General features: G+C 45.4%; 1 protein-coding gene across 7 annotated transcripts in view; it reads left to right on the forward strand.

Moving 5' to 3' along the window:
* Positions 1-24,349, forward strand: part of C4H6orf89 (chromosome 4 C6orf89 homolog) — a 44,396-nt gene extending 20,047 nt beyond the window's left edge. For 5 of the 7 annotated variants that reach the window (XM_074397983.1, XM_010334097.3, XM_074397984.1 and 2 more), the window contains 6 exons: positions 9,545-9,696; positions 9,821-9,960; positions 11,703-11,832; positions 14,817-14,940; positions 18,781-18,871; positions 23,460-24,349. In XM_074397983.1, the coding sequence (XP_074254084.1) occupies positions 9,545-9,696; positions 9,821-9,960; positions 11,703-11,832; positions 14,817-14,940; positions 18,781-18,871; positions 23,460-23,475 (653 nt within the window). In that variant the 3' untranslated portion in view covers positions 23,476-24,349. Of the gene's footprint in view, positions 1-9,544; positions 9,697-9,820; positions 9,961-11,702; positions 11,833-14,816; positions 14,941-15,239; positions 16,167-18,780; positions 19,983-23,459 lie in introns of those variants that run through there. The other 2 variants (XM_074397985.1, XM_003923218.4) reach the window with 2 other exon arrangements.
* The last annotated feature ends 2,482 nt before the right edge of the window (positions 24,350-26,831 follow it).

The raw sequence follows: 26,831 nt of genomic DNA on the forward strand, positions 1-26,831 counted from the left end.
GTCAATTTGGCCAGCAAATCGAATTTTAAAATTTAAATTTAGTAACAGTACATCAGTGGCATAAGAGTTCATAGTCTGACAGACTATATGATGGGTTTCCTTTTGAGAATAGTGTAACATGTAATCAGAGTTGAAATGTACATGTGGTAGTTTACGACTATAATCCCGACACTTTGGGAAGCTGAGGCAAAAGGATTGCTTGAGCCCAGGAGTTCAAGACCAGCCTGGGCAACGTAGCAAGACCCTGCCTCCAATTTGTGTGTGTGTATGTGTGTGTGGTGTGTGTATATAAAGAAATTTACTTCTTGAGAAAGGGGGATGTTATTTTGGGATTTTTTTGGTGACGTTTATCTTATTTGGCCATGTAGAAGAATGTATATATTAATATCACAACTGAATTATAGTATTTATTGTGTAACTATGTTCCAGAACCTTTAGAATGTATCATACCTTTATAGGAAAAATGCTTTCAAAAAATGTATTTAAGCTTTATAATTGTAATGTCATTCTTTAAGACCTAATAAGTCATAAAAACCAGCCCTTGGATTAGGTCTCCATTGAAAGCTATTTTTATACACTTTGGAAGTCATGGAAAGGTTTCCAAAATTGTATCAAAGTCAGAGGAAGGGAGCATTGTAAGATAAGAACTTCACCTAATGAGTTTTTGTTTTTTTAAAAGTCAACAGCTCATATATTTCATTTTAAAATTCCAGATAAAACTTCCTTGTATTTACTGGGAAGGTTGCTTTTGAAATGTTATCAACAGAGCTTAAAAAAAAAAAAAAAATGCAGTCTGAAGCTCCTATCAAGATGGCTCAGTGTTTGGAGGAAGCAGCAGGAGAAACTTTTCAGTTAGGCCAGTCTGTGCCCCTTCCTCAGACACACTAGTCTCCCTTCCCGACTGTCCTCCCCTGCAGCCTCCCTAATATCAACTTGTGATGAGTCTTCCTGACCTGGTTGATGGCATTATCTTCTTCCTCAGTCCTCTAAAGTAAATCTCCATCCACGATTGAATTGAGAAATGGAGCATCGTCAATGAACAGTGATTGCTCCTTCTCTAAATCATAGTTTAAACATTCCAGAAATATTAGTGTCTCGTCAACTAGCCAGATTATTTGGACCACTTCAGATTAATATTTTTGCCTTGCAGATGGAAATTAAGTGAGTCCTTGGAGCTCGGGTGTAGAGAACGAGAGGGAGCATTGGAAGGGTGTGGCTTTAGCTCTTAAATGTTGTGGAATCTATTAAAGTGCTGTTTTTACTTGTAAATATGGATGTGGAAGCACCATATTTTCCTATGTATGATAATTCTGGGAAGCTGTAGACATGTGAAACAAACAGCATTTTGCATAGCATTTGGAAGAAAAGTTAAAAATGCATAATTACATGAAGGGTAAACAGAAATACATGAGGGAGAATTAAGTGCAATTTAATCTGGGCCTGTAAAAGGGCAGGAAAAGTAAAAATATATCATTTTTAATGTTCTGGTTTCAAAAAAGCAACTACCTTCAAGTTAGGATCACTTAGCAGTACATTTAAAGTAAATGCAAGGGGAGAATGTGGCAGATTCCCCAAAGGAAACCTCATATGGTTTCTTGCAGTGCTGGCCTGACACTCCTGGGGTCATCTGGTGCTCCTTGCAGTGGCACCTCAGAAATGAGGAAGGGCAGCTGCAGCCTTGGTGATATACTAGAGGCACCACTGCCAGTGGCCAGAAGTTTCCCCCGACCCCACCCAAGGACCAAAAAGGTGACAGATTTCAACCTTGTATAGGAAATCCTCTCCCTAAATCCTCACAATCAGGAGAATGAAGTGACTTTGCAGGAAGTCATGGAAATATCCCACTCTGCAGCAAAAATTAAGTAAATAAACTGACATTTGTTTATTACGTACCAGATGCCAGACCCCGATCAAGAGGCTTTCCGTATGTCGTCTCTTTTAACCTTGACAACATTCCTATAAGGTAGCTTTAGGTTTTATGCCCATTTTACAGATGAGGACACTGAGGCACAGTATGGTTAGATCACTTGCCCACGGTCCCAAGACTAGTCATGGAGCCATGATCTGAACCCAGGCAGCCAGTCTTCAGATGCTGAGCCTTCACCTCTGATGTGAGTAGTCTGTAGCCATGCAGCAGACCTGAAGTCTTTAAGTCTGCTGTTGGAGTTCTGCACTCTCTCAGATCATCAATTACTTTCTGTTAACCCCTAGTCTCTGAAGAGACAATGCTCTTCCTGGCTGTTCCAAAACCAAGTGGTCTTCCAAGCTACTGATCCTTTAGAATTTTCCTGACCCGGTCTTGTCCTAGGCATTCAGCCCAGCTCATCCTCCTGGTCTGCACCCTTATGGATAATGTCTGACCCACTTAATCCTTCTTCTTACTAACCCAGAGTTTTCTCTTTACATTCTCATTCGTAGCTTTTTCTTCCCTCCTGGCCTCATATCTTTATAGTCACTTTACTCCTGCCAACCAGCCTCTTGGTTTTTACCATTTCCATGGAATCATTGAGTTGTAGACCTAAAAAGGAATTTTAGAGTTAATCTAGTACATACCCCATTTTATAAAAGAGGTAACTGAGGCCAGGAGAGGTCAAGGACTTTGCTTACCCAGCTAAAAGTGGCAAAATCACAATTGAACTCTAGTTTCTTAACTCCCTCTGTCATTTGGTCCAAGATACCACACTTTGCCTGCTGTCTCCGCCCTCAGTCAAGCCAGGTGCCAGCATGTTTGGCCAATTATTTTGTTTAGTCTGGTCATTTTCTGGCCAATTTAAAAATAGCACATTCATTTCCACTGAGGAAGCCTGAGATAGTTCTCACATACAATGAGAAGGTGCACATTTGGAACGTTATGCATCCAGTAACCTTCAAAGGAAGGATGAAGTACGTCTAGCAACATCAAGGAGTTTTGTAAATCACAGATCATTTATTGGCTTTGAACTAAGAACATGGTAAGACTTAGAGAGTCCAGACCTGTGCTCTAAGGTGAAATGCTTAGACCTCAAGGAAAGCCTTACTCTTTTATTTGCAAAATAAGCTTAGCTTTTGTGATAATAACGGCTCTGTCAAGCACTTACTGTATACCAGGTACTGTGCCATGTGCTTTATATTCATTTCTCAGTCTTCACAGCAGTCACATGAGGTAGATACTATTTTTATGTCCATTTCAAAGATGAGGAAACTAATGTGCAAGGGGATTGACTGACTTATCTAAAGTCTCACATTTATTTATTTTTATTTTTTTTCTGTGTTTTTGATAATAAATTTTCATATTTAGAGACAAATTTTTGTACAAGTGAGAACTTAACGAAAATAGACTCTTTCTCTGGTTTGGAGTGGTGCAAATGCATTGCTGCCTGGAGGCAAGGCTATTGGTGAAATGATTTCTTTCCATCTCTACGGTGTGTGAAAAGGCTCTGGGCATGCTGCCACACATTCAGGGGACCTAGCAGAAGCCTTCTTCACTGTCGTGGCTTCATCCCTGCCTCATGCCCAGGGTACTAGAAGAGGTGCTATGCAGAAGCAAGCTTCTGGAGAACAGCCTGATTAAATATTGAACCCACACCTGTGAAAGTCGTGGGACCTTTGTCATGAGCTTTGCAGGTTTTTCCTGGGTACATTTATAATGTAAGAAATCTTGAGCTTATATTTATTTAATCTTTATTTTGAGGTTTCTGTGAATCCATATTGCTCATTAGATTTTTTTCTCCCATAGACTTAATTCTATTGTTAAAGCTTCTGAAAAATCAGCCTTCCTGCCTTCCTCCTTCTCTTCCTCCCTTCCCCCAACTTCATTCACACATTCAGTGAATGTTTATTGAGAACCCACTATATATGGCAGGCACTGTTCTCAACAAAGCAGTGAACAAAACAGACAGAACCCCTGCTCTTGTAGAGCTAGTACTGGCTTTGTGCCTGCCTTTCTTCACTATCCTTTTTATCCAGAGGGAGTTTTTATCCTGGAAAGAAATCCTTTTTTTTTTTTTTTTTTTTTTTTTTTTTGCTGGATAAATAATCTGTGTAACAGAACTCTCCCCACTCAGAATTCCAGGGTATGTTATGGTTGTCCACAGTGAACCGCCTATTATTCTTGTAAATAACTCTCAGGTACCAGGAAGCTCCCTGATGGGTCAGACGTTGGCCCGTCCATTTTTCTGCCCAGTGCCCAACTTGTGAAGAAGGGTGGGTAGTTGTGGTCTCTGCACTTTGACTTCAATAATGTGTTCTGTCTGAGAGACTGTTTTTGGCATCCCCACCAGTGAAATGATTCCAAATCATGATGACAACTTGAAATACAAGCCATAACCTTTACTGAACTTTTATATGTAGGATTTCTCTGTCATACCTTTTAAAAATTATTTAAAATATGTGGTATGAGGGATATATGAAGGAGTAAAGAAACTTGAGAAATTAAAAGAAAGGTAGGAAGTTGCTATATGATTTCCACTGCCTTGTCTGTCTGGTGCTTCAGGAAGAGTGGTTAGGAACAGGAGGGCTGGAGAGAAGTGCGATGCAGCATGTCAGGTAGTCAGAGAAAAGCTGTGAACTAGGGTGGCGTGGGTGAGGCCGGCTGTGTGCTGTTGGCTGTTTCCCAGGATGGAATTGTGTTCACTCTGTGGCATGATGGCTCCAGCCAGTTGTATAGAGAACATGTCAGACAAAACCTTTTCAGATGGAAGGAGGCCACACTGGAGTCCGGCCACATCTCTTTCTGTTGTCAGGGAGTCTGTGGGGTAGGGAGGAGGAGCCTGCACCCTGCCCCCCACCTCCAGTTCACTGCCTGCTCGTTCCTCTGTCTAAGCGAATTCTTTATCCACCTTGGCGATCTCAGGGCGACAGAGAAATCAAAAGTACTTCTTTCTTTTAAAGTTTGGGCTCCGTTAATGCAGATGGATAGCATAGGCTACCCCATCCCAGTGATTCGTTTTCCTCATTACTTCCCTTCCTTCTTTGTGGGCCACCAGGCGGGAGGATCACCTGAGCCCAGGGAGGTCAAAGCAGCAGTGAACCGTGATTGTTCCATTGCACTTCAGCCTGGGTGACGGAGTGAGAGCCTGTCTCAAAAAAGTTTTTTTTAAATCAAATAGAAGCTTATATATTAGAGATGCTGATTCTTTGTCTCTTACGTGCAAATATTGGTCACATTTGCCCATTTTTTCTTTATAGCCTCTAGGAAGCCTTCCTTGCCCCAAAGATTATAAAAATACTCATTTCTCAGTCTTCACAACAGTCTCTTAGGGTAGATACTGTGTTTATGTCCATTTCAAAGATGAGAATACTAACGTCCAAAGGGATTGACCAATTAATCTAAAGTATCACATTTACAGACAGATTTTTATACAACTGAGAACTCATGAAAATACATGAACTCTATGGTTTGGAGTAGTTCCTGTAGCTATTTTTGTTTGTTTCTTGTTTTTTGTTTGTTTGTTTGTTTGTTGTTTTTGTTTTTTGAGACAGGATCTCACTGTCTTCCCAGGCTGGCCTTGAACTCCTGGGATCAAGAGATTATCCTGCCTCAGCCTCCTGAGTAGCTGGGACTAAAGTAGCACCACGCCCAGCTCCTCTAGTTATTTTTAAAATTTTGTGTTATCTATTTGTATCTTTAATTAATGTGAAATCTAATTCAGTATAAGGTGAAAGGGATCTAACTTTATTTTCTTCCATAGAGATGGTCACTTGTCCCAATTTGACTTATTCAATCTATCCTTTTCTCACTGAATTAAAATCTATGTTTATGCTTTATCGGCCAGGCACGGGTGGCTCACGCCTGTAATCTCAGCACTTTGGGGAGGCCAAGGCGAGTGGACTGCTTGAGCTCAGGAGTTCAAGACCAGCCTGGGTAACATGGGGAAACCCTGTCTCTACAAAAAAAAATACAAAAATTAGCTGGGTATGGTGGCAGACACTGGTAGTCCCAGCTACTTGGGAAGCTGAGGTGGGAGGATGGCTTGAGCCTGGGAGGTTGAGGCTGCAGTGAGCCGAGATTGTGCCACTGTACTCCAGCCTGGGTGACAGAATGAGACCCTGTCTCAAAAAAATATATATATATGTTTTTTGTAGTGATGGGGTCTTCCTTTGTTGCTCAGGCTGATCTCAAACTCCTGGGCTCAAGCAATGCCACCTCGGCCTCCCAAAGTGTTGGGATTACAGGCATCAAGTCCCCACCCCTGACTGTTTTATCTTTCTTGTTAAATTTATTGCTAGTTATTACGAATGAGATCATTTTCCATTTAAGTTTTTCACTGATTGTGGCCAGTAGAGTAAGAAAGCTATTGATTTCTATGTATCTGAAAATATATATCTTGTATTCTGGCGCCTTATTAAATTCTCTTTTTAGTACTAACATTTTTTTTTTTTTAACTTGTGTTCTTAGACCTTCAGGGACCACCACCTCCAAGTTTCTCTTTTAGTTTGCTATTCCTACTTTCTTTTTCTTTCCTGATTTCCATTTACTGGGTTTTCTTCTTCTATCTGCTTTTTAAAGGCATCTTCACCTGGAAATCCCAAGAATATCTAAAGCTCATAATAAAATTAAAATTAAATAAGTTAGGCTGGTCTGGGCATGGTGACTCATGCCTGTAGTCCCAGCACTTTAGGAGGCTGAGGAGGACAGATCACCTGAGGTCAGAAGTGTGAGACCAGCCTGGCCAACATGCTGAAACCCCATCTCCACAAAAAATATAAAACTTAGCCAGGCATGGTGGCAGGCGCCTGTAATCCCAAGCTACTCAGGAGGCTGAGGCACTCCAGCCTGGGTGATAGGGAGACTCCGTCACAAAAAATAAAAAAATCAATAAGTTATAGTTAAAATAATTCTCCTAACTCTTAGGTTCGGAGCTGCTCACTGCTAGTCCATGCAGCACCTTCGTACAAATTCGAGGAAGGTGCCCCTTTCTCCCGGTGCTTTACTCTCATCTCCTGGGAAGATTGTCATAATTAACTGATTCTGTTGGAATATGACACACTACTACAGAAAAGTGCCGTAATAAATCTGCAGATGACGTTCCCTAGATGAGCACTAATGACATGGGCGATAGCAGAGATCTGCAGGTTTATTATGACGCTGACCCCCAGGACAGTGTGGTGCAAACATTCACAGTAGCGCTCCTTGGGGCTGTCAGTTTCATCATCACTGCTTCTAGAATCCACCCCTTTTTCCATTCCCACTGCCTCAACCATTATATTTCACTTCTCATCACAGTGCAACCCCCTTTTCCCTAAAAAAGGGCAAAACCAAAATATAAACAGGTCTTCCTTTTCCCAGCCTCTCTCTTCTAGGGCACCCTAAATCACAACCCAGAATAATCTTCCTAGAGCATCAAGAAACCCCTGCTTAGAAGTCTCCAACAGTTCCTGTGTTTGTTCTGACTAGAGTCAGACATGCTTCAAGCCCTGGAAGCCCTCACCACATCTTCCTCTACAGCCTCTATTTCCTTACCCAGCCCCCACTGCACGCCCAGCATCTCCTGTATTCTTCCTGCCGCACTCTGGCACCTCGGGAACTTCCTATCACCTCTGACTTTCAGTTTGTTCATCCATAGAATGAGAATAGTGGTTCCTCCTCAGTAACTACACGGTGAAAATTAAATGCTATAACAGAGGAAAGTGACCAGCACAGGGCAAGCACTCAGTGCATTAGCTTTCTTTCCCCTTCCCCTTCCATCACAAGTACTTTGGAAACTGAAATGCTATCTGTATAACTGTAACATGTTGTTATGGTTATGCCTCATGGTGTGTCCAATACCCAGAGTTTTTGCATATTGGCAAGAATTTATCATATTTGACCCTGAATAAGAAACATTTGAAACTATTGGAGAAGAAAAAAATGCCACCTTGCAACCTCAGTGTGCCACTGAAACAGGTGGTACTAAAGGGTTTCAGCTGCCCCCCGGAGCACTGTGGGAGGAGAGGCGCCCTTCCAGGGGTGAAGTATAGCAGTAATCCTCTGGCTGATAACCTTCCTGCAGACGGAGACTGGCTGAGATAGTTAGGTGGCAATTGCCTCCAGGAAACACAGCTACTGTCTGCAAGAGATGGAGGATGCTCAGGAGACAGGCCAAGAACAAACACGGTCCTTCCCTGATGAGGATTTCCTATGCCCCACTACTGCTGCCTCACAGAAAACAAGGATAAAGTTCTTACTGACAACCACAGACAATGTTTTGTGGTTAAGAGTCAGTTTCCAAGTATGTTTATTGGTTTAAAAAATTGACTTCATTTCAGCCACATTTGGTTGTCTGTTATCATTTGTTCTAGGCTCTCTCCTGATTTGGATTCCACTAGGTTTTAATCAGAACCATATTCTGAAACATTCTGGATTCAAAGCAGAGTTTAAAACAAACATATCTCTCAGAGAACACAGATGAAATTCAAAGTGGAACAGAAAGTAAACAAGAAATAATGGAATAACGTTATAAACAGGATGGCAACAGAGGAAATTGGGGAAAGGCTGTGCAGAGAGAAGAGTCCCTCAAAGAAGGAGCCAAACCAGACAGGCGTGTCAGGGAGCCACTGTCATTCACATCAGGGTCTGGGTTGGGGGTCTTCCATTTCTGACTAGCATGTGGAGGTGGAAATTATGGCTGGCAGTGTCACCCACGCCTGAGTTGGAATAGAGGGTCATCTTATAGACAGATGCAATTCACTTTATTCCAAAGATCACTCCAGAAAATCCCTGTCTACCCTCTCTATCCCTTCCCTCTTCTGTGCCCTTGTCTCACTCTTCCTTCCCAGAGTTCTGGCTCCCATGTGTACTTGTGAACCAAGGGTCTAGGCACACATCTAGCACATGTGAGAAGTGCATTAGGGCACAGCAGTGATGGTGGGGTCATCTTTCTATCACACCTGCCCCCCTGTGCTGTAGACATTTCGGCCATATGGGTCCTGAGTTAGAAAATGTTGGAGGAACTACATGTTTAACTCCACATTGCTGAATGTTTTTCCCAGCTGTTATACTTGATTTGTTGATTTGATTTAGGAAATGCATGTACATGTTAAAGGATATTTTCCACAAAGTATAAAAAGGTATATAGAGAAGAGTACCCGTCCTTCCTGCCCCTGTCCTCTGCTCCCTCCTCAGAGGCTGCTTATTTTATATGTACATTTTCAGCGATCTCCAGTGCTTACCATTCTTTGTTTTTAAAAATTATTATGGGCTGGATGCGGTGGCTTGCGCCTGTAACCCCAGCACTTTGGGAGGCCAAGGTGGGCAGATCACTTGAGCCCAGGAATTCAAGACCAGCCTGGGCAACATGGTGAGACCCCATCTCAAAATACAAAAATGAGCCAGATGTGATGGCATGCACCTGTAGTTCCGGCTGTGGCAGAATTCCTTGAACCCAGGAGGCAAGGGTTATAGTGAGCTGGACAGTGCCACTGCACTCCAGCCTGGGTGACAGAGTGAGACTCTGTCTCAAAATAAATAAATCAATAAATATGATAATGATGATGTCTTTCTTTTCTTGTTTCATTGCTGGAGCTACTTAAGGTACCAGCTGTACTCTTTCAGTATCTGCTTTCTCCATGACCCTTCCTCTCTCAGACATTGACGCCTTGTGGGCAAAGAACTGTGAGCAGAATGAGTCAGAGTCCATTCCTGCCAACTGTACTGGCTGTGCCCAGGAACCTCTGAAGGTGATGCTCCTGGAAGACGCCCCAAGGAAATTTGAGAGGCTCCATCCACTGGTGATCAAGGTGAGCAAGAAGCCTGAGTCTCCCACTCATTGACTGCTCGCTTTAAGGCTAGGTCAAGCGCTAGGAAATTTCTGATAAGTAACTCTGTGTTGTTTTGTTTTGCTTTGTTTTCTGCTTTGCCAAGACGGGACGGCCCTTGTCATCTGAGGAGATTCAGCATTTTTTGTGCCAGTACCCCGAGGTGACAGAAGGCTTTACTGAAGCGTTTTTCACCAAGTGGTGGCGCTGCTTCCCGGAACGGTGGTTCCCATTTCCTTATCCGTGGTGAGTATGAAAAGGGCCGAGTGCTGTGGCTCATGCCTGTAATCCCAGCATTTTTGGAGGCCAAGGCAGGCAAATCACTTGAGCCTAGGAGTTGGAGACCAGCCTGGCCAACATGGCAAAACACCATCTCTACTAAAAATACAAAAATTAGCCAGGTGTGGTGGCACATGCCTGTAATCCCAGCTACTTGGGAGGCTGAGGCATGAGAATCACTTGAACCTGGGAGGCGGAGGTTGCCGTGAGCCGAGATCGTGCCATTGCACTCCAGCTTGGGTGACAGAGTGAGACTCTGTCTCAAAAAAAGCGGGGGCACTTAGCTTGAGAGTAGGAAAGGGGCAGACCAGTAATACTCACAAAGCAATAATAGCTATCACTGAGCCGCTACCACAGGCCCAGCACACTGCAGGTCCAATGCTGGGATCCCACTGATAAACCAATGATGAGACATAAAAGGGATGGATGAAGAGGTGTGTCAGACTGAGGGGCGCCACCAGGGTGGGGACAGCAAGTTTGTCTAATAGAGTCATAATGTATTTCTAAAGTATGTGTTTGGTATTTTATGTAGAATGGGACCTCAGGCGGGGGGCTGAAGAGAGAGTACAAATAATAGAAGGAGAACTGCGTTTTTCGGCACTCGATTGTGCCAGGCAGTGTGCCTTGTTGCTTAGTGTCTGTGGCTCTCTGGAGACACTCATCCTAACTCTGGAAAGTGGGAATGATTGTTGCCATTTTTCAGATCAGACAAGTGGGAATCAGTAGCCAGGCATCACTCATGCCTATAATCCCAACACTTTGGGAGCCTGAGGCAGGTGGATCACTTGGGCCCAGGAGTTCAAGACCAGCCAGGGCAACACAGGGAGACTCTGTCTCTACAAGAAATATCCAGGCTACTTGGGAGGCTGAGGTGGGAGGATGGCTTGAGCCTGGGAGGTTGAGGCTGCAGTGAGCCATGATCATACCACTGCACTCCAGTCTGGGTGACAAAGCGAGATCCTGTCTCAAAAAAAAAAAAAAAAAAAAAAAAAAAAAAAGAAGGAAAGAAAAAGGAAAAAGAGAAAAGTAGGCAACAGAGGTTAACTAACTTGCCTAAGGTTACCCAGCAAGGATCAAAACCCAGGTTTGTCCTACCGTTCCTTCCTGTGTCATGCAGAAGCCATGGTTCATTCCTTGTGGTTAAGGTTGCTGTCTAGTAAGAAAAAGCCAGTTTCCATCTTAGAACTGTTCCAAAGGAATTAAAATGGCTTTTTCAGGCATTTTGTGAATTTCTTAACGCTTCTATCTTTCTTTAAATGTGCCATTTATTTGCGTGCTAGAGTGCCCAGTTGAACAAGCTCAACAGGCTTTCCCTGCATCTCCCTCTGTCTCCAAAGAAGGGTCATGTTTTTTGTTCCCTCCTCCGTCTCTCTTCTTTCCTTCCCCCGCGGGGCCTGCTTTTACTTCAATCTCTTCTCCAAGACAGAATGAATAGATTGTTTCTTTCCTTCCTCTATATGTTGTTTTAGCTGCAGTTTAGCAACACTCCGCCCACATGTTCAAACCTTGGCTGTAGAGTTTATGCCTCTGTGTGTAGACGTTATAGTTCATTGACTGTGCAACTATTCTTCAGGGACCTACTAAAGATACTGTACTCATATTTTTCCCACTTTACCCACCGCCCACAGTTTCCCCACCCTTATTTGGCTCTCTCTTAGTCATGTGCTGGCTTGACCAGTTTCCTTTTTTTCTGTTTCGAACTGCCACAGGAGAAGACCTCTGAACAGATCACAAATGTTACGTGAGCTTTTTCCTGTTTTCACTCATCTGCCATTTCCTAAAGATGCCTCTTTAAACAAGTGCTTCCTTCTTCACCCGGAACCTGTTGTGGGGAGTAAGGTAGGAAATTTTGAGAGGACTTGGATCTAGAATTTTCCTTATTTTGGAGCTGGACTGATGTCATAATCCAGGCCTTCCCTGCATATTGGCTTAGAGGGTGAATTGAGGGGACAGCCACACTGTCTAGTTCTTCCCTCCTGCTGCTAGCCCGGAGACTTGGAGAGGCCCACCGTGTCATGAAGGTGGGTTTTCAGAAAGTCTAGTTACCTTGCAGATCTACCTCCTGCCCTTAATACCTGAGGCAGGCAAGCTACTTTTCTATATTAAAGGAAGTGAAATCTTAAAATTTGAAGGACTTGAGTGTGCACCTAGCCTGACCTTCCTACCTTAAATTAGAAAGTAGGCCAGCAGCCATGAATGGTGGTCACTCGCGTCTGTAATCCAGCACTTTGGTAGGCTGTGGCCAGAGGATTGCTTGAGCCTAGGAGTTTCCGACCAGCCTGGGCAATATAGCAAGCGCCTATCTCCATTTTTTTTAAAAAAAGAAAAGAAAGCTATGAAGAAATATCATGTAGATGAATAGACTAAGTTCTTCCTTTTGTGGATAAGGAAACGGCCCCAGAGACATTAAGTGAGTTGCCCAAGGACACACCCTTTACCCTCTCACCCCCAGGGCAGTTTTCACCAGAAATAAACAATTAAGAGATTTCTGGTAGAGAACTTGAAAGGCAAAAAGTGTGGGAGCCTGGGAAGGATTTGATAGGCAGGCAATGCAGCTGGGGTAGAAAAGCCCACTCTGTTCCTGTCATTTCCCACCTCAGTCTGCGGCCAAGTACTCAGACTCAAATTGACCTCTCTGGGGCCAGTGGCCTGGGAGACACTGTTCTGCATTTGTGTCTCTTTACTTTTCTCTAAATTGCCCTTTTTGTTGAGTCTCACTCCCTAGGAAGGTTTTTGAGCCTGGATTGGGAGAATTAAAAGCATGTATTTTCCTTTGCAAAAAAAAAATTTCCCAAATCGTGGCCCCCTACCAACTCTGGACCGTGGCTTCCACCTCCTGATACTATTACTTGGCTCCAAATTTGCTGAATTGTGTTAAAGGAATTTAAAAGCCTATAAAAACAATCATTTTGTCTAGAAGTAAGAAGTTCTGCCAGCCAGCACTGGGGTGGAGATGCTGGCCTCTTGCCTCAGATTTTAAAGAAGTTTATCCTGCTGTCACCGGCTAGAATTCCAGACCCTTGTATGACTTCATCTTTGTAAATATAATTCTGGACGAGGGCTTTTATCTTTCTCTTGGTTTTACCACTTGAATACCGAAGTTAATTTCTCCAGCCTGCACAACACCAAAGAGCTCAGCCAAAGGGGTAAATACAGAGTTACTCAGATGCTTATCAGAGTCATCCTGTGGTTCTGCAGGGTGTTTCGGAAAGGCCAGTGGCCAAATAGGCAAAACTCCTGAGAGCCCAGTTTCTTAGAGAATCTGTTCCCCCACCCTGGCCCAAGCTCTCCTTTATCCCCAGCCTTGTTACTCCACCCTGTTATCCACATCCCTGGGCCCTGGGCCCTGGTAAAGTCACGTGTCTGTGGGCCCAGTGTTCAAAGGCAACCTTGGGACGTAAGAGAGGACCTGACTGTTAGATGGCACTGGAGGAGAAGGTGAGGGGCTCCAAGGCCCACTTCACCCACTCCACGGTGGGGCCTCGGGCTGACCTGTGCCACCCCGTTGTCTGTTTCTTCCCATCCTGGGAATGGAGGAACATGACCCTGCCCACTTCAGGCCTGTGTGAAGAAGGGATCCAGCCACTTGTTTTGGTCTTCTGACATTGTTTTCAAGACTGTAGATGTTAAGGCTTCTGCCCAAAATTAGTACCAGTCAACTGTGGGCCAGCCGAAGACACCAGGCTTGTCCCTATCACCACATTAGCAGGTCAAATGGCTCTAGTGTTGCCATGGAAACATCATGGGCAGGGCCTGTGGCAGCAGCAGAGAGACCAGGGTTGGGAACAGAGGAAGATGGGGCCAAAGCTCAAGACTCTGGAGGCCCTGAGTTGTGAAGAGAAAACCAAGATGGGGCCCAGGGAGTCGGACTTCTGGCTCCCACTTTATATGGGCATATAAAGGGTTTCTCTGAAGGGCAGGAGATAGGAGGAGGAGATGGGAGAGGAGGGCCCGGGGGTTTCTGTCATCATCAAGGTAAGGAGAAATGTCCTAGCAAGACCCACCTCTCCTGTTATCCCTATTCCCTGCCCTGGTCCCAGCCCCATCCCCAGAGTTCACAGCTCCTTCCCTGGCACATAGCAGGTTGCACTTAATTCCTGTTGCCGATAGTAGCACGTCCTCGGAAGTGCAGTAGTTGCCTGTGCAGGTGCATATGCTGGCTGTCTCCTTAGTTTTCACAGGCAGAGGCCAGTCCTAGTGTCATTAGTTTTTAATGGGTAGTGTGACATATCTGCTCACCTGGGTCTTGCCAGGCAGTCTGAACTTTAACTTGCTGCTGTGCACCTCTTAGCAGAGCCCTGGTAGTAAGAAATAATATTCGATGGAAGAGTGCCCAAAGGATATGCCGATTATCTATTTATCTAAAAAGTTTTCATCAAACCAGAATCTCAGAACGTTGTATACTTCAACCACCATGTGTTGGTTTCTGCTAGAACTACCTTTGTTAATTGCGATTCGGTATCTTCCTTTGGCCCACTTTGAAGCTATGGCCAAAAATAGTTGCAAATTATGAAGCGCATGCAGTATCTACTCTGGGGCTCCTGATGAGGGTGTTGCCCACTAAATCACACAGTGCCTCTTTAGGAGAACCCATAGAAAAGATTTTACTCTGGTCTTGGTACCAAGAGATGCCATTCTTAGGAAAAAGTAGGTTGTTTTATCTTTTGGACATAATTGCAAATACTGTTATTGGTTCTATTTCCTCTTTGCTTAGGCTAGGAAACTCAGAGCCATATGTGAAAGCGTTTTTATTTACCAAACCCCCTGCTTTTATTTTGTTTTCTTTGCCTTTCTTTGCCTTTCCTCCTTGTTCTTTCCTCCAGATGCATAAGATGCATGACCTGTTTACCATTGGCAGTGGTGAGGCCATGTTGCAGCTCATCCCTCCCTTCCAATGCCGACGACATTGTCAGTCTGTGGCCATGCCGATAGAGCCGGGGGATATCGGTATGTAGGGCCTCACAAGGGCAGGGTCAGCCATGGATCTTTTCAGTTTTTAACTCAAAAGCTATTTTAAGAATCACACACTGTCTTCACAAAAGTTCTATTGAGTAGAATCAAAAATAACATTCTGCTATTAACAGGCCCAACATTTATGCTTAGAAATGGAACAACTTACTGAGAAAACATAGCAGAAAGAAATGTCTTGTACATATAACATACAGAACACATGTGTCTATTGACCATAGAAACTTCAAATTAGGAAGGACTATGGAAAATGTTTAGACCAATGCCTTGTTTTATAGATGAAAATGTTGAGAGCCGGAGAGGAGAGGTGACCACCCCAAGGCCGCACCATCAGTCGGGCAGAGCGTCAAGTCCTTAAGTGTCTGCTTGAACACAGTCAAGCCAGGAGAGGACAATCCAGGAGCGTATACCCATTTTGCAAATAAAGCAATACCAAGCAGTGTATAAGGGCAGTGGTCACACAAGGAAGTGTTACCTTCTTGGCCACGGCCAAGTCACAGCCTTACAGTGATGACTCACCCTTGACTCTGGCTCCATGTTTTCCCAAATATGACTTGTCCTGTGCCTTATATCCTTCTCTTCCAAAGAAACAGGTTTGAATCAACTGCTGTCAGTAGCAATCAATTTGACAGCAGAGTTTTCTTGGAAGAAGCAAATAAATCTGCAAGTTTCACTATTGACCTCATTTTTCCTGCCTCTCCAAGCCTAGGCAAGACCTAGAATCTCTGGCAGAGCCCAGACTGGTTTTCCAAGTGAATTCTTTTAATTTTACCCACTTAGAAGACCCCCAAATCCCTGGAAACCTGACACCTCACATAAGGGTAGGAACTGGACTGCAAGTTATGCCAAGTTTTAAATTGTGTAACTTTTATTCAATTTAGAAATGAAAAATAAAAATAATGTACAAATCAAGCATTAACTAATAATGGAGCACAGCTGGTCTGGCTCTTGGGAAACTTCCTGCACAAAGGAGGATTCTTGTGTGGAAGTTGTTCGAAATCTTTTTCCAGTAATGGAGTGGCTGTTAGCACAAGAGACGACTATTGCAAAAATCTCTGTGGCATATTTAGGTTTGGAGTGTGTGGTTGTGCTTGAAGAAGTTCCTGTCTTATATTTTACAAATGCCTAGCAGTTTAGACAGCTACAGAAACACCTTAGTTATCTGAATTCCAGATTTCCGGCTCCCACAAGCAACCAGAATACCAATTACAGAATCAGAGAAAAAGAAAAAAATGTGTGGCAGTGATCAAGGAAGCTTTGAGCATCAAATGCTGGTGCAGATAATCCAGATTAGCCTGACATCCAGAGCCTGCTACCTGCTGTGTGCTGTGCCTGGCTGGTTTGTTGACCAGAAAGAAAGAACCCCTGTAGTTGACAGTGTCTATAAAGGGCCAGTCACGTGACAACACAGAGAGGGATGGGGACTGAAGATAAGAAGGAGAGAGCAAGTCTGGGAAAACAAAGGGGGCATGGAGGGGTGGGGGGTGGGGGATGGGGAGGCCACCCAGTACCTGGAGCAGTGTCAGAAATCGATGTGATGGCTGTGGCTGCCACGGTTAACAATGAGGACACGAAAGCAGACCCTGACCAAGAAGAAGAATCATTCAGCGTTGTAGGACAGATGGCAGCTCCACTACCTTAAGGACCCTTAAGAATGGCACCACAGCCGCGCGCGGTGGCTCAAGCCTGTAATCCCAGCACTTTGGGAGGCCGAGGCGGGTGGATCACGAGGTCAAGAGATCGAGATCATCCTGGTCAACACGGGGAAACCCCATCTCTACTAAACATACAAAAATTAGCTGGGCATGGTGGCGCATGCCTTTAGTCCCAGCTACTCGGGAGGCTGAGACAGGAGAATTGCCTGAACCCAGGAGGCAGAGGTTGTGGAGAGCCGAGATCGCGCCATTGCACTCCAGCCTGGGTAACAAGAGCGAAACTCCGTCTCAAAAACAAAACAAAAAGAATGGCACCACGACATGCAAGTTCTGTGTTTTTTGACAAAATGTACATTGTCCTGTGGAGATGGAGGGGAGAGGGGTTCCAGATCACCAGAAAACCTGTGGGGGTCAGGTACAACATCTGCAGTCACTATACAGGACATTCGTTGCCCATCGTGACCCTTCTAGAGTCACCAATTAAAAGTTGAATTCTACTCAGTACTCTTCATTAAAAGATTAGCAGGGCCCAGAGTATTCCATCAAGAGATTTTTTTGTTTGTTTTAAATTTTTATTATGGTAAAAACACTTTAACATGAGATCTACTCTCAATAAATCTTTTTAAGTGTGCAAGGCAGTATTGTTAGGGATCGAGCAGGGTAGCTCACACCTATAATCCAGCATTTTGGAAGGCCAAGGCAGGCGGATTGCTCGAGACCAGTCTGGGCAAGATAGTGAGACCTTGCATCTACCAAAAATTACAAAATTAGCCAGGCATGGTGGCATGCGCCTATTGTCCCAGCTGCTCAGGAGGCTGAGTTGGGAGGATCTCTTGAGCCCAGGAATTTGAGGCTGCAGTGAGCTATGATGGCACCAATGCACTCCAGCCTGGGCAATGAAGCGAGATTCTGTCTCTAAAAGCAATGAATTAAAAGAAATTTTTAAAGTATTGTAGGCTGGGTGCGGCAGATCACGAGGTCAGGAGATAAAGACTATCTTGGCCAACATGGTGAAACCCCATCTCTACTAAAATATAAGAAATTACCCAGGCACAGTTGTGTGCACCTGCAGTCCTAGCTACTTGGGAGGCTGAGGCAAGGGAATCACTTGAACCTGGAAGGCGGAGGTTGCAGTGAGCCAAGATCGCGCCATTGTGCTCCAGCCTGGTGACAGAGCAAGACTCCGTCTCAAAAAAAAAAAAAAAAAGGTATTGTAAACTCTAGGCTCAATGATGTTCAACATCACTGGGGATTAGTGAAGGGTTAAAGTTTTTAGGTTTACCTTCATAGCCCACTCAAACAATAAGTCAGTGCTTCCTAAACGATTCTTCAGATTACTCATGACCCCACAGGTGGGACCAGAAGCCCCTTGAAAAGACCCTTGGCAAATAGGGCTCTTGAGTCACTTGACTTTGGGAAATGCCTATCTTGTTGATGCCTAGTATATTATTAGTCTATCAAAGATGTTGAAAAGCCCTGGAGAAACCTAGTGTTTCTCAGGCTTACTTGGCCATGGAACCTGTTTTCTTTGGAGTATCTCATAGGACACTACTGTTTGCAGAACCCAGTTTGGGCAGTGCTGGTTTAGGTTTAGGTTAACCTGGATGTTCTGTAATGAAACTGTATTATAGGTAAACACCGGAAAATTGGCTAGCAGGTCTTGTGCCCCCTCAGAATCTATTCTGTCTTCTTGCTGTAAAAGCTGAGATTTGATGCTCAACACCAGCCTCATCTAGAGCAGCCTGCCTTTGTAAGCCTGCTGAATTTGATTCACAGTTCCCTGGGTGAGGGGTGGTGATAAAGCATCTAAAGAGGACTGATAATAACTAGGAACATTTATGCTAGGAAGTACCAGAAGATTTTCAGAGCACGATTTGTCTTTAATCCAGGCATGGTGGCCCACGTCTGTAATCCCAGTACTCTGGGAGGATGAGGCAGGAGGATCACTTGAGCCCAGGAGTTTAAGACCAGCCTGGGCAATATAGTGAGATGCCCATTTCTAAAACAACAACAACAACAGAAACTAAATTGAATAGAAAAAGATTTGTCTTTGACTCTGCGGTGTACCCTCAGGGCCGGCTCTGGCAGACCCGCCTTGCTCGTGCCCACAGGTGTGCCCACGCACCGACATTTACATACTTTCCTCTTGCTATTTCTCTTCAAGGGTATGCCGGCGCCACCCACTGGAAAGTCTACATTATAGCCAGAGGGGTCCAGCCTTTGATCATCTGCGATGGAACCACTGTCTCAGAATTGTAAGAAACAGAACTTTGCACAGGAGCAGCTTCCAGAGCTGAAAACAAGGTTGAAAGGGGAAAAATAAAAACAAAAACAATGAAACTGCTTTCCAGGGGTTGGTTACTTAGTTACCTGCCCTTTGCATGCATGTGTGAGTCAGCTGTGAGCTGCCAGGCAGGGGCCAGGGCCTAGCCCTCCTGACTCTTCCCGCAGATGGCTCAGCAAAGATTGAGCCTGGCCACTTGGCTAGGACTCTGCCGGCACCCATCTGAGACTGATCTCTTCCTTGCCTTTGGGCACTACAACCTTGATGCTGCCCCTCAGGCAGGAAACGGCTGGTGCCTTCCTTCACCTGCATGGCCAGCTTCCTTCCCTGGCAGCAGAGAGGGCAGCCAGCAGGTTCTGATGTCAGAACCATCCTTTACCAGTGGGCCTGCTTGTCCCCATCTTCCTGGCCACATCACCCTATACTTTTTGGAAAGCCATGGCTGATTAAAGTCATTGTAGTTTCCCAAGCAAAATGGAATCTAGAACCAGTGGGAAAAGGTCAGATAACTTTTGAATTACATCCAGGAAGTGCACCTCTTTCCCATTGTCCATGGCTCTTGGAGTCTCTTATGATGCCAGGCTGGAGTCTGATTATATAATAATTAGAAAGGGTAACTCCCAAGGTAATGCTTTCTTCCATTTCATCGGGTTCTGATACCCCCATCGCACTCCCTCCCCTTCTCCCTTGCCTATCTGGATGGTTTCTCGGAAGCTCGGCTCTAGTCCCTCCTGCCTTGGCGGGGCCAGAGTCCTCCACTGCCGAGGCAGCACTGCTCTTGTCAGCTGTGTTGCCTTTACCAAATGTCTTCAGAGGGGTATGAGTTAGAGTAGCTGGCCTGGGGAGAGGGTGCCTCCCTTAGTTTGATCTTTAGGGTCTGAGTATCTGCAGAAAAGATGTTTTACAGATGTGTGAAAGCCAATGTTGTAATGTGGTTGAGGGAGGAAATCTAGACCCAAAATGTTTGTCAGCTGGGCGTGCAACTGACTGTGTGATCTCTGTCTTAGAATGATTTCTCTGTGCTGGGAAACAAGGTGAGGTTTTTTTTTTCTTTGTAATAATATAAAGCTGAGTGTTTCTGATTGGATGGTCCACTCTGTGCATTGTTTTCTCCCAAGTGCTTTTGGTGTGTGCAATCAAATGGTGTAAATAGGGATGTTCTTTTCCTCTTCCTTCTTTTTTTCTCTCTATATTATTCCTTTATTGACACCACTAGATACCTGGCCACTGGTCATGCTGTTGCCAAGATGAAGAAAAAACAAACTACGCTTTGGCCTCTGGTTCTCAGTTGCAGAAATCAAATGGATACAGTAGGTGTCTGCATCAGAATTATGGATCAGAGGCAGACAGTGATGAGTGAAGGTGGTTGGGAGGCCCTCCTCATTCCTGGAGGAGCCTGCACCTCTTCCCTCAGGCCCTCTTTCTCTGTGCAGCTCATGAACAGCAGTGGGGATCATTATCATAGAGCACTTGAATGGCCTGTTTGTCTGTGGGCTTGCAAAGGACAAGCAGAGTTCACAGAGCTGAGGGTGGAAACATCAGAGCCTCCTCCGCAGGCTTCAGTGAAACTAGGATGAGCTGTACCTGAGGGAATTTTTTCTTAATCAGCCCCTTGTGTGGATGAATACAGGAAAAACAAAACTTTTGTACATAGAAAAGTCATGCTGCTAAGCAGTTATGATTTAAGAGGTTTTAAGTCAGAGGGATCATCTAGAGGCCGGCTTTGTGCAAGCGTTTACAGCCTTCTGCAGTGTCCTTACCCTGGCCACACGTGGGGAAGGGCTGTATGTAAACATGTGCTTTAGAGGCCCCTGAGAGTTTTTAAAAATTAGACCCCTTAACAAAAGAGTTTCTTAGGAACAAAGCAACTGTTTTGGTGATTGAGATCTCTGTTTTGTTTCTGTGAGTTACTCTGTGTTCCTTTTCCCATTTCACTCCTGCCCTTTTAAACATCCATAAAATACCCACTTCAGATCAAACTTTGGAAACTAAGAAACCGTTGCATGTGTTGGTATTCTGAGGCTTCCCCTGGGAAAGTCCCCTAAACCCCATTTTTTTTTTAGTTCAACAAAAATGATTGTAGCAGAAGATAAGTGGCGACTTTTGTGCATCTATTACTCATTTTACTGAAAATCTGTTCAGTTCAGACTTGAATGTAAATTTGTATTAGGGAAGACTTCTCCAAAGAGGGTTTTCTAGATACACAGAAGTCGTTCAACTTCTTCTCAAGTTAATTTTGGTAAGCAGAATCTACTACTGGCCAGAGCGACGGGATTGGCTAGGGGTCGCCAGCCAGTCCCTTTCTAATGGCCAAGGCCCTGTGCATCGTGTCCCAGGATTCCCCTGCCATCTAACTGGAAGCAGCAAAAGTCCCTCTGCATGACCCAGTGTGGGAAAGAGAGTTGTCAGGATGAGAAAGCGGGACCACCTGCCCGATTCCCCACCTCTACCACCATAGTATGAGCAAAACCGTAGGGCTCTAAAGAGGGGGTGGTTTATAAGATTGTTGGGCATTTACTAGCAGGTGACATGGCAGTGACCTCTGCACGTGAGTTCGGTTCACTTTCTTGTAGCCTCCCACCATAGAGATGCGTATGCCCAGAAGTCAGCTCTCTGAGGAGACAGGCTACTTTGGCCCCAGTTTGAAGCATTTCTATCCAAATGTCCTGAGCTCTCCAGCGGTCAAGTAGTGAATGGGTACCATACTTATCATGGTTGATGAAAAGAGGCAGAGATTATCCTCAATTTTTTGGGTGGGGGAAGAGAGGGAGTAAAATAATAGTGGTTCGAGCCGGACACAGTGGCTCACACCTGTAATCCCAGCATTTTGGGAGGCTAAGGCAGGCAGATCACATGAGGTCAGAAGTTCAAGACCTGCCTGGCCAACAGGGGGAAACCCCATGTCCACTAAAATGACAGAAATTAGCCAGTTGTGGTGGTGGGCATCTGTAATCCCAGCTACTCTGGAAGCTGAGGCAGAAAAATTGCTTGAACCTGGGAGGCAGAGATTGCAGCGAGCCGAGATCATGCCACTGTACTCTAGCCTGCGTGACAGAGCAAAACTCTGTCTTAAAAAAAAAAAAAAAAAAAAAAAGGAGTGGTGCCACATATGGTGGCTCAAGCCTGTAATCCCAACACTTTGGGAGGCTGAGACAGGCAGATTGCTTGAGCCCAGGAGTTCAAGACCAGCCTGGGTAACATATAGCAAAACCCCATCGCTACAAAAAATTTTAAAAATTAGCCAGAACCACATAGGGTATGATGGCGCACTCCCATGTGGTTCTAGGTACTCAGGAGGCTGAGGTGTGAGGATCGCTTGAATCTGAGAGGTGGAAACCGTAGTGAGCCCTGATTGCACCAGGGTACTCCAGCCTGGGTGACAGAATGAGACCCTGTTTCAAAAAACATATATAATAATAATAGCAGTTTATGAAAACAGAAATTGACTATTCAATGAAATACAAAACAGTCTATGAAATGGGCAGGTGTTGGGGGGGCTCATTTTCTGAGAGAAACGAATAATATTTGTCTGATGCATTCCAGTTTACAAAGTGCCTGATAGGCACGATCTCCTTTAATCTTCACTCAATCCTGTAAAGTAGGTGTTAGATTCCCATTTTACAAGTAAGTAAGTGGAGGCTTAGAGCGGTGAACCACTGGCAGGTAGGTAGCTGGTTCCATAGCACATCATTTTCCTGATGAATCACAGCATCGTGCCCAAGGAGAGAGCGGTGGATGTTGTTGACTCAGATGTGCCCCCGTTGGGGTGGGAGAAGCTAGGGATGGGGATCAGTGAGCCAGGAACTCCGCAGGCTTTGTTTTTAAAACTCTATTGGACAGAAGTGGAGGAGGAAAGAATCTTAACCATATGACTTTTATAAAAATCCTTTCACGTCTCCCCTCCCCATTTGAAAACTCTTTTTAAGAGTGAATGTAGCTGGACACAACTGGGTCCAGCCATTTTCCTGTCTCCACATTCTTCCAGATGTGTGACAGAGGAGGGACTCTGCCCAATTCCAGTTGTGGGTCCCCTTGGAGTTTACGTCACTTGTTTTTCAGTTCTTGGTTTTTCTGTTCCCTTCTACCAAAACCCAGCGTAGGCCTCAGTGTACACTTATTTTAAAACAAAACCTCACATTCCTTAGCTGCAGGTGATGGCCTCAGTCATTTTAATACCGTCTGGAATGAGTTTGCTCATGACCCAGTCACTCGCATAGTGAATGTTCAAACCCCAAAGCAAATGTTTGCATCTCCTTGTCCATAAAGGAGAAAAAACCAGGTTATAGGAGAAAGAAAGAGAAAGGTGCATGTCTGTTTGCACAGAGAGAGGCCATTTTGTCTGCCTTTTGAGAAACGGTTATTAAACAGAAGGGCCTTTTAGGATTTTGAGCTCTCCTAACAATGAAGGAAAAGCTCTCTTGAGTATACAAGTTCCACACTCATTACCTTTCAGTGGTGAGCTATTATCACCCGCTAGAACTTGTTGAAGGAAGGAATGTCGGAGATGTGCTTTAAAATTGTACTTTAGGCTGAAAGTCTCTCCGTATTTGGACCTGCAGACATGTTCGGAGCTGATGCATGTGAGTCAGGAAGCTGGGAAGCTGGTGAAGGCGCTTATGGAGACAGCCCCGTAGCAAATGAAAATCGGGAGCCTCCAGGAATGTGCTGTGTCACCAGAAGCAGACATTTCCCGGTCATCCCCACCCTCGTCTCCACGTTCCCAGCAGCCTCTTCCAGAAGCATGTCAGGGAGACAGACAGGTGCTGTCCCTCTCGTGCACCACATCCAAGTCCACCCACCATGGGCGCAGCATGACTAAATGCTGGCCTTGAACAGAAACCCTCCAGCCAGCTTGTCTGTTGTCCAGGTCCCTCAGTGTCTCTGGTTTCCCTGCCCTGCATAATTTAAGCATTAGTGCTAAATACATCTGTCATTTTTCTCTCCCTGGAGACCATGAAATGTCCAGACCTTTTTCACACTAGTGGAGGGAAGGAATGTTACGTAACTAAGTGGAGACTGGGAACTATTGGGACTTGATGGGGCTGGACCAGAGACCCTTTGGCCTCTGCCTAGTGTCTGTCTGGCAGGAAGCAGCCATCAGTCCAAGAATGAGCCATGGTGGCAAACAGTGTGTGGAGAAGAGAACCCGGCTAAGCTCTGAGTTTCAGACAGAAACTGGGGAGTTGGGACATCTGCTCTGTGCCAGGTTTCGTTGACACCATCGCTCCCCATAGCAGCTCTTTGGGGGTAGCAGGGTCACCTGTGCAGCCACCCTTAACTCACAGTAGCATCCCATTCTTCACACCACAGCCGCTCAGCACTGTAGACCCTTCCAGGAAGGTGACAGGAGCCAGTAAACACAGGGCATTCCCAGAGAACCCCATCTGATCACAGACAGCCTTCCCTCCATACTTCTTTCCACAGTTTTACCCTCAGACAGCTGGCTGCAGTTTTCCCTTCCTTCCCTTCTTTCACATGCTCCCCCCGTCCCCACCACCGTGGAAGGGTCGGTGACCAATGCCGAGGGTCGGGGATGGAGGAGGCGCAGGCAAACCAGGGACTCTGCAGTGCTCCCCACCATCATCAGGGACAGGACCCAGGGTCAGCTGCAGCTCCTCTTCAGGGAGCAGGGTGTGGTGGGCTTGGATGGTCCCAGGGAGCAGGGGGAGTGGGGCAGCTGTCCCAGCCACAGGGGCTCCAAATGGCTTAGCTATTATGCGTTCAAATGCAGAATACTGCAAACTGGTAAAGACTTCCCCATGTAAGGAATGTATGTAAATTAAAGTTCCATGTAATGAAAGTTCTTACTTTTTGCAATTAAAAGTGTTGGTTGATAAGAACTTTCCTCTTGTTGGTGTCATTCTTTAATTTCCAGTTTTCTCTAAGTTCCTCTTCTCCCATGACATGAGGAACTTCTAGCCACATCCGGCTGGTGAGGCAGGCCTGTGGGGCTCCCCTGTGCCCGCCAGGCTTTGGTCTTTAACATTTGCACCCGGCATGGTCCTTGCATTCACAGCCTCCTCTTTCTCCCCACCCCAGACCTTGCCACAGCAGCTTCTCATCTGCTGTTCCCATTAATTCTGAAATCTCAGTTCTCCTGTGAATACCCTCTCCTGTCCATGCACTTCACCCAGAATGCAAGTGAGCCCTTGGACGCGTTTCCTTCGCACCAGCTTGCTGCACGCAGCCCAGATGCCCTCCCAGTGATGCCACACCCATGGTGTCCTTGGTTCTCTCGGGACAGCCAGGCACATCTGCGGGACTCCAGGCCCCTTGCTGGCTCACCCCAGCTGCCACCGGATGACAGGCTGCTCTCAGCGTGCTGTTAACTCAGGGTGGATTTGAGTCAAGGCATTTTTTGTGTTCATTTTTTTGCCCATTGTGTATACACACACACACACATACACATAGTTTCATATAAATGCATAACTAGAACCATTTTTTTTTTTTTTTGAGACGGAGTCTTGCTCTGTCACCCAAGCTGGAGTGCAATGTTGCGATCTTGGCTCACTGAAACCTCCACCTCCCAGGTTCAAGCAATTCTGCCTCAGCCTCCTGAGTAGCTGAAACTACAGGTGTGTGCCACCATGCCAGGCTAATTTTTGTAGTTTTAGTAGAGACGGGGTTTCAGCATGTTGGCCAGGATAGTCTTGATCTCCTGACCTCATGATCCACCCACCTTGGCCTCCCAAAGTTCTGGGATTACAGGCGTGAGCCACCGCGCCCGGCCAGGACTATTTCTGATATGCCGTTTAGCGTCCTCCTGTTTTATTTTCCACTAGTACTTGCTGCCCCTTCCTCTTCCCCATGTTACCCACCCCTTCTCCTAGTCAAGTGGCTGTGATACATAGACAGCCATACCCTGCCGTGTATCTTTCCATAATTTCCTCCATGCTCTCTAATCATAAACAAGGTTTTTGTTACTGCTTTACCGAGCACGGGATCATATTACAGGCCCTTTCTGCGTGCTGCTTTTCTTACTCAACTCCTCACAGAGTTCTCTTCAGGACAGCTGGTAGAGCTCCAGTCCCTTCTTCTTAATGGTTAATACTCCGTGGTGTGGGTGTGCTGTCATTTATCCTACTGTTCTCTTACTGACGGTAAGTCACATCCTGTTAAATGACTATTCGGGTTATAAGTCAGGAAGTCTGGAGCCCGCTTTAAAATACTTGTTTTTATAAAATGTCCATTCTTGTTTGTTCCAACCCTAATATATCTTCTTCAAGAAACATCCCTTTCCACGGTTGTATTCCTTTACTGGCTTAAAAACAGAATTCAGCCCTCCTTTTGATTCCTTGTTAAAAAGTGGTGAGGTAGCCTGTTTTCAATCCTCGTCTTTCTCCACCCCTCTACAGCATTTGACACTGACTTGTGGAGAACCCCTCCCTCCCTTGGCCTCTGTGGTACTCACTACCCCTTCCTGGACCTCTTCTTCCCACTCTGTCTCCTCTGTAAGTTCATCCTCCTCTGTCTGCCTCTGAAACTTTGGTCTCTCCTACGGTTCTGCCTGCAGGTTCTCCCTGGGATATCTCAACTCCATGCCTCCCCGTCCAGCCATGGGCAGATCACCTCCAGTCTATGCTCAGCCCACACCTCTCACCTGAGCAGTAGCCCTGTGCATCACGTGGTGGGAGGGCATCTCTGCCAACCCCAAAGCACCTCTAAATTACCATGTCCAAAAAGACTAGGGCAACCTCAAGGGGTTCCTCTCTTTTTTCTCAGCTTCTACTTCCCACCAGGACCAAGCTCTGGATAATCCTGCCTCCTTATCGCATATGGAGCTCCATTGCTGCTGTCCCCATCTAGGAGCTTGCTTCACTCTTTCACTCTGCCAGTAATTACCTCATTGGTTTCTTGCCGCACATCCCCCATCCCAATTCACCGTCCATGTAGCTGCCCCAGTGTCTGGTCACCTCCCTTCCTTGCTCCTC

The sequence above is a fragment of the Saimiri boliviensis genome, chromosome 4 (assembly GCF_048565385.1).
Source record: "Saimiri boliviensis isolate mSaiBol1 chromosome 4, mSaiBol1.pri, whole genome shotgun sequence".
Taxonomy (NCBI): domain Eukaryota; kingdom Metazoa; phylum Chordata; class Mammalia; order Primates; family Cebidae; genus Saimiri; species Saimiri boliviensis.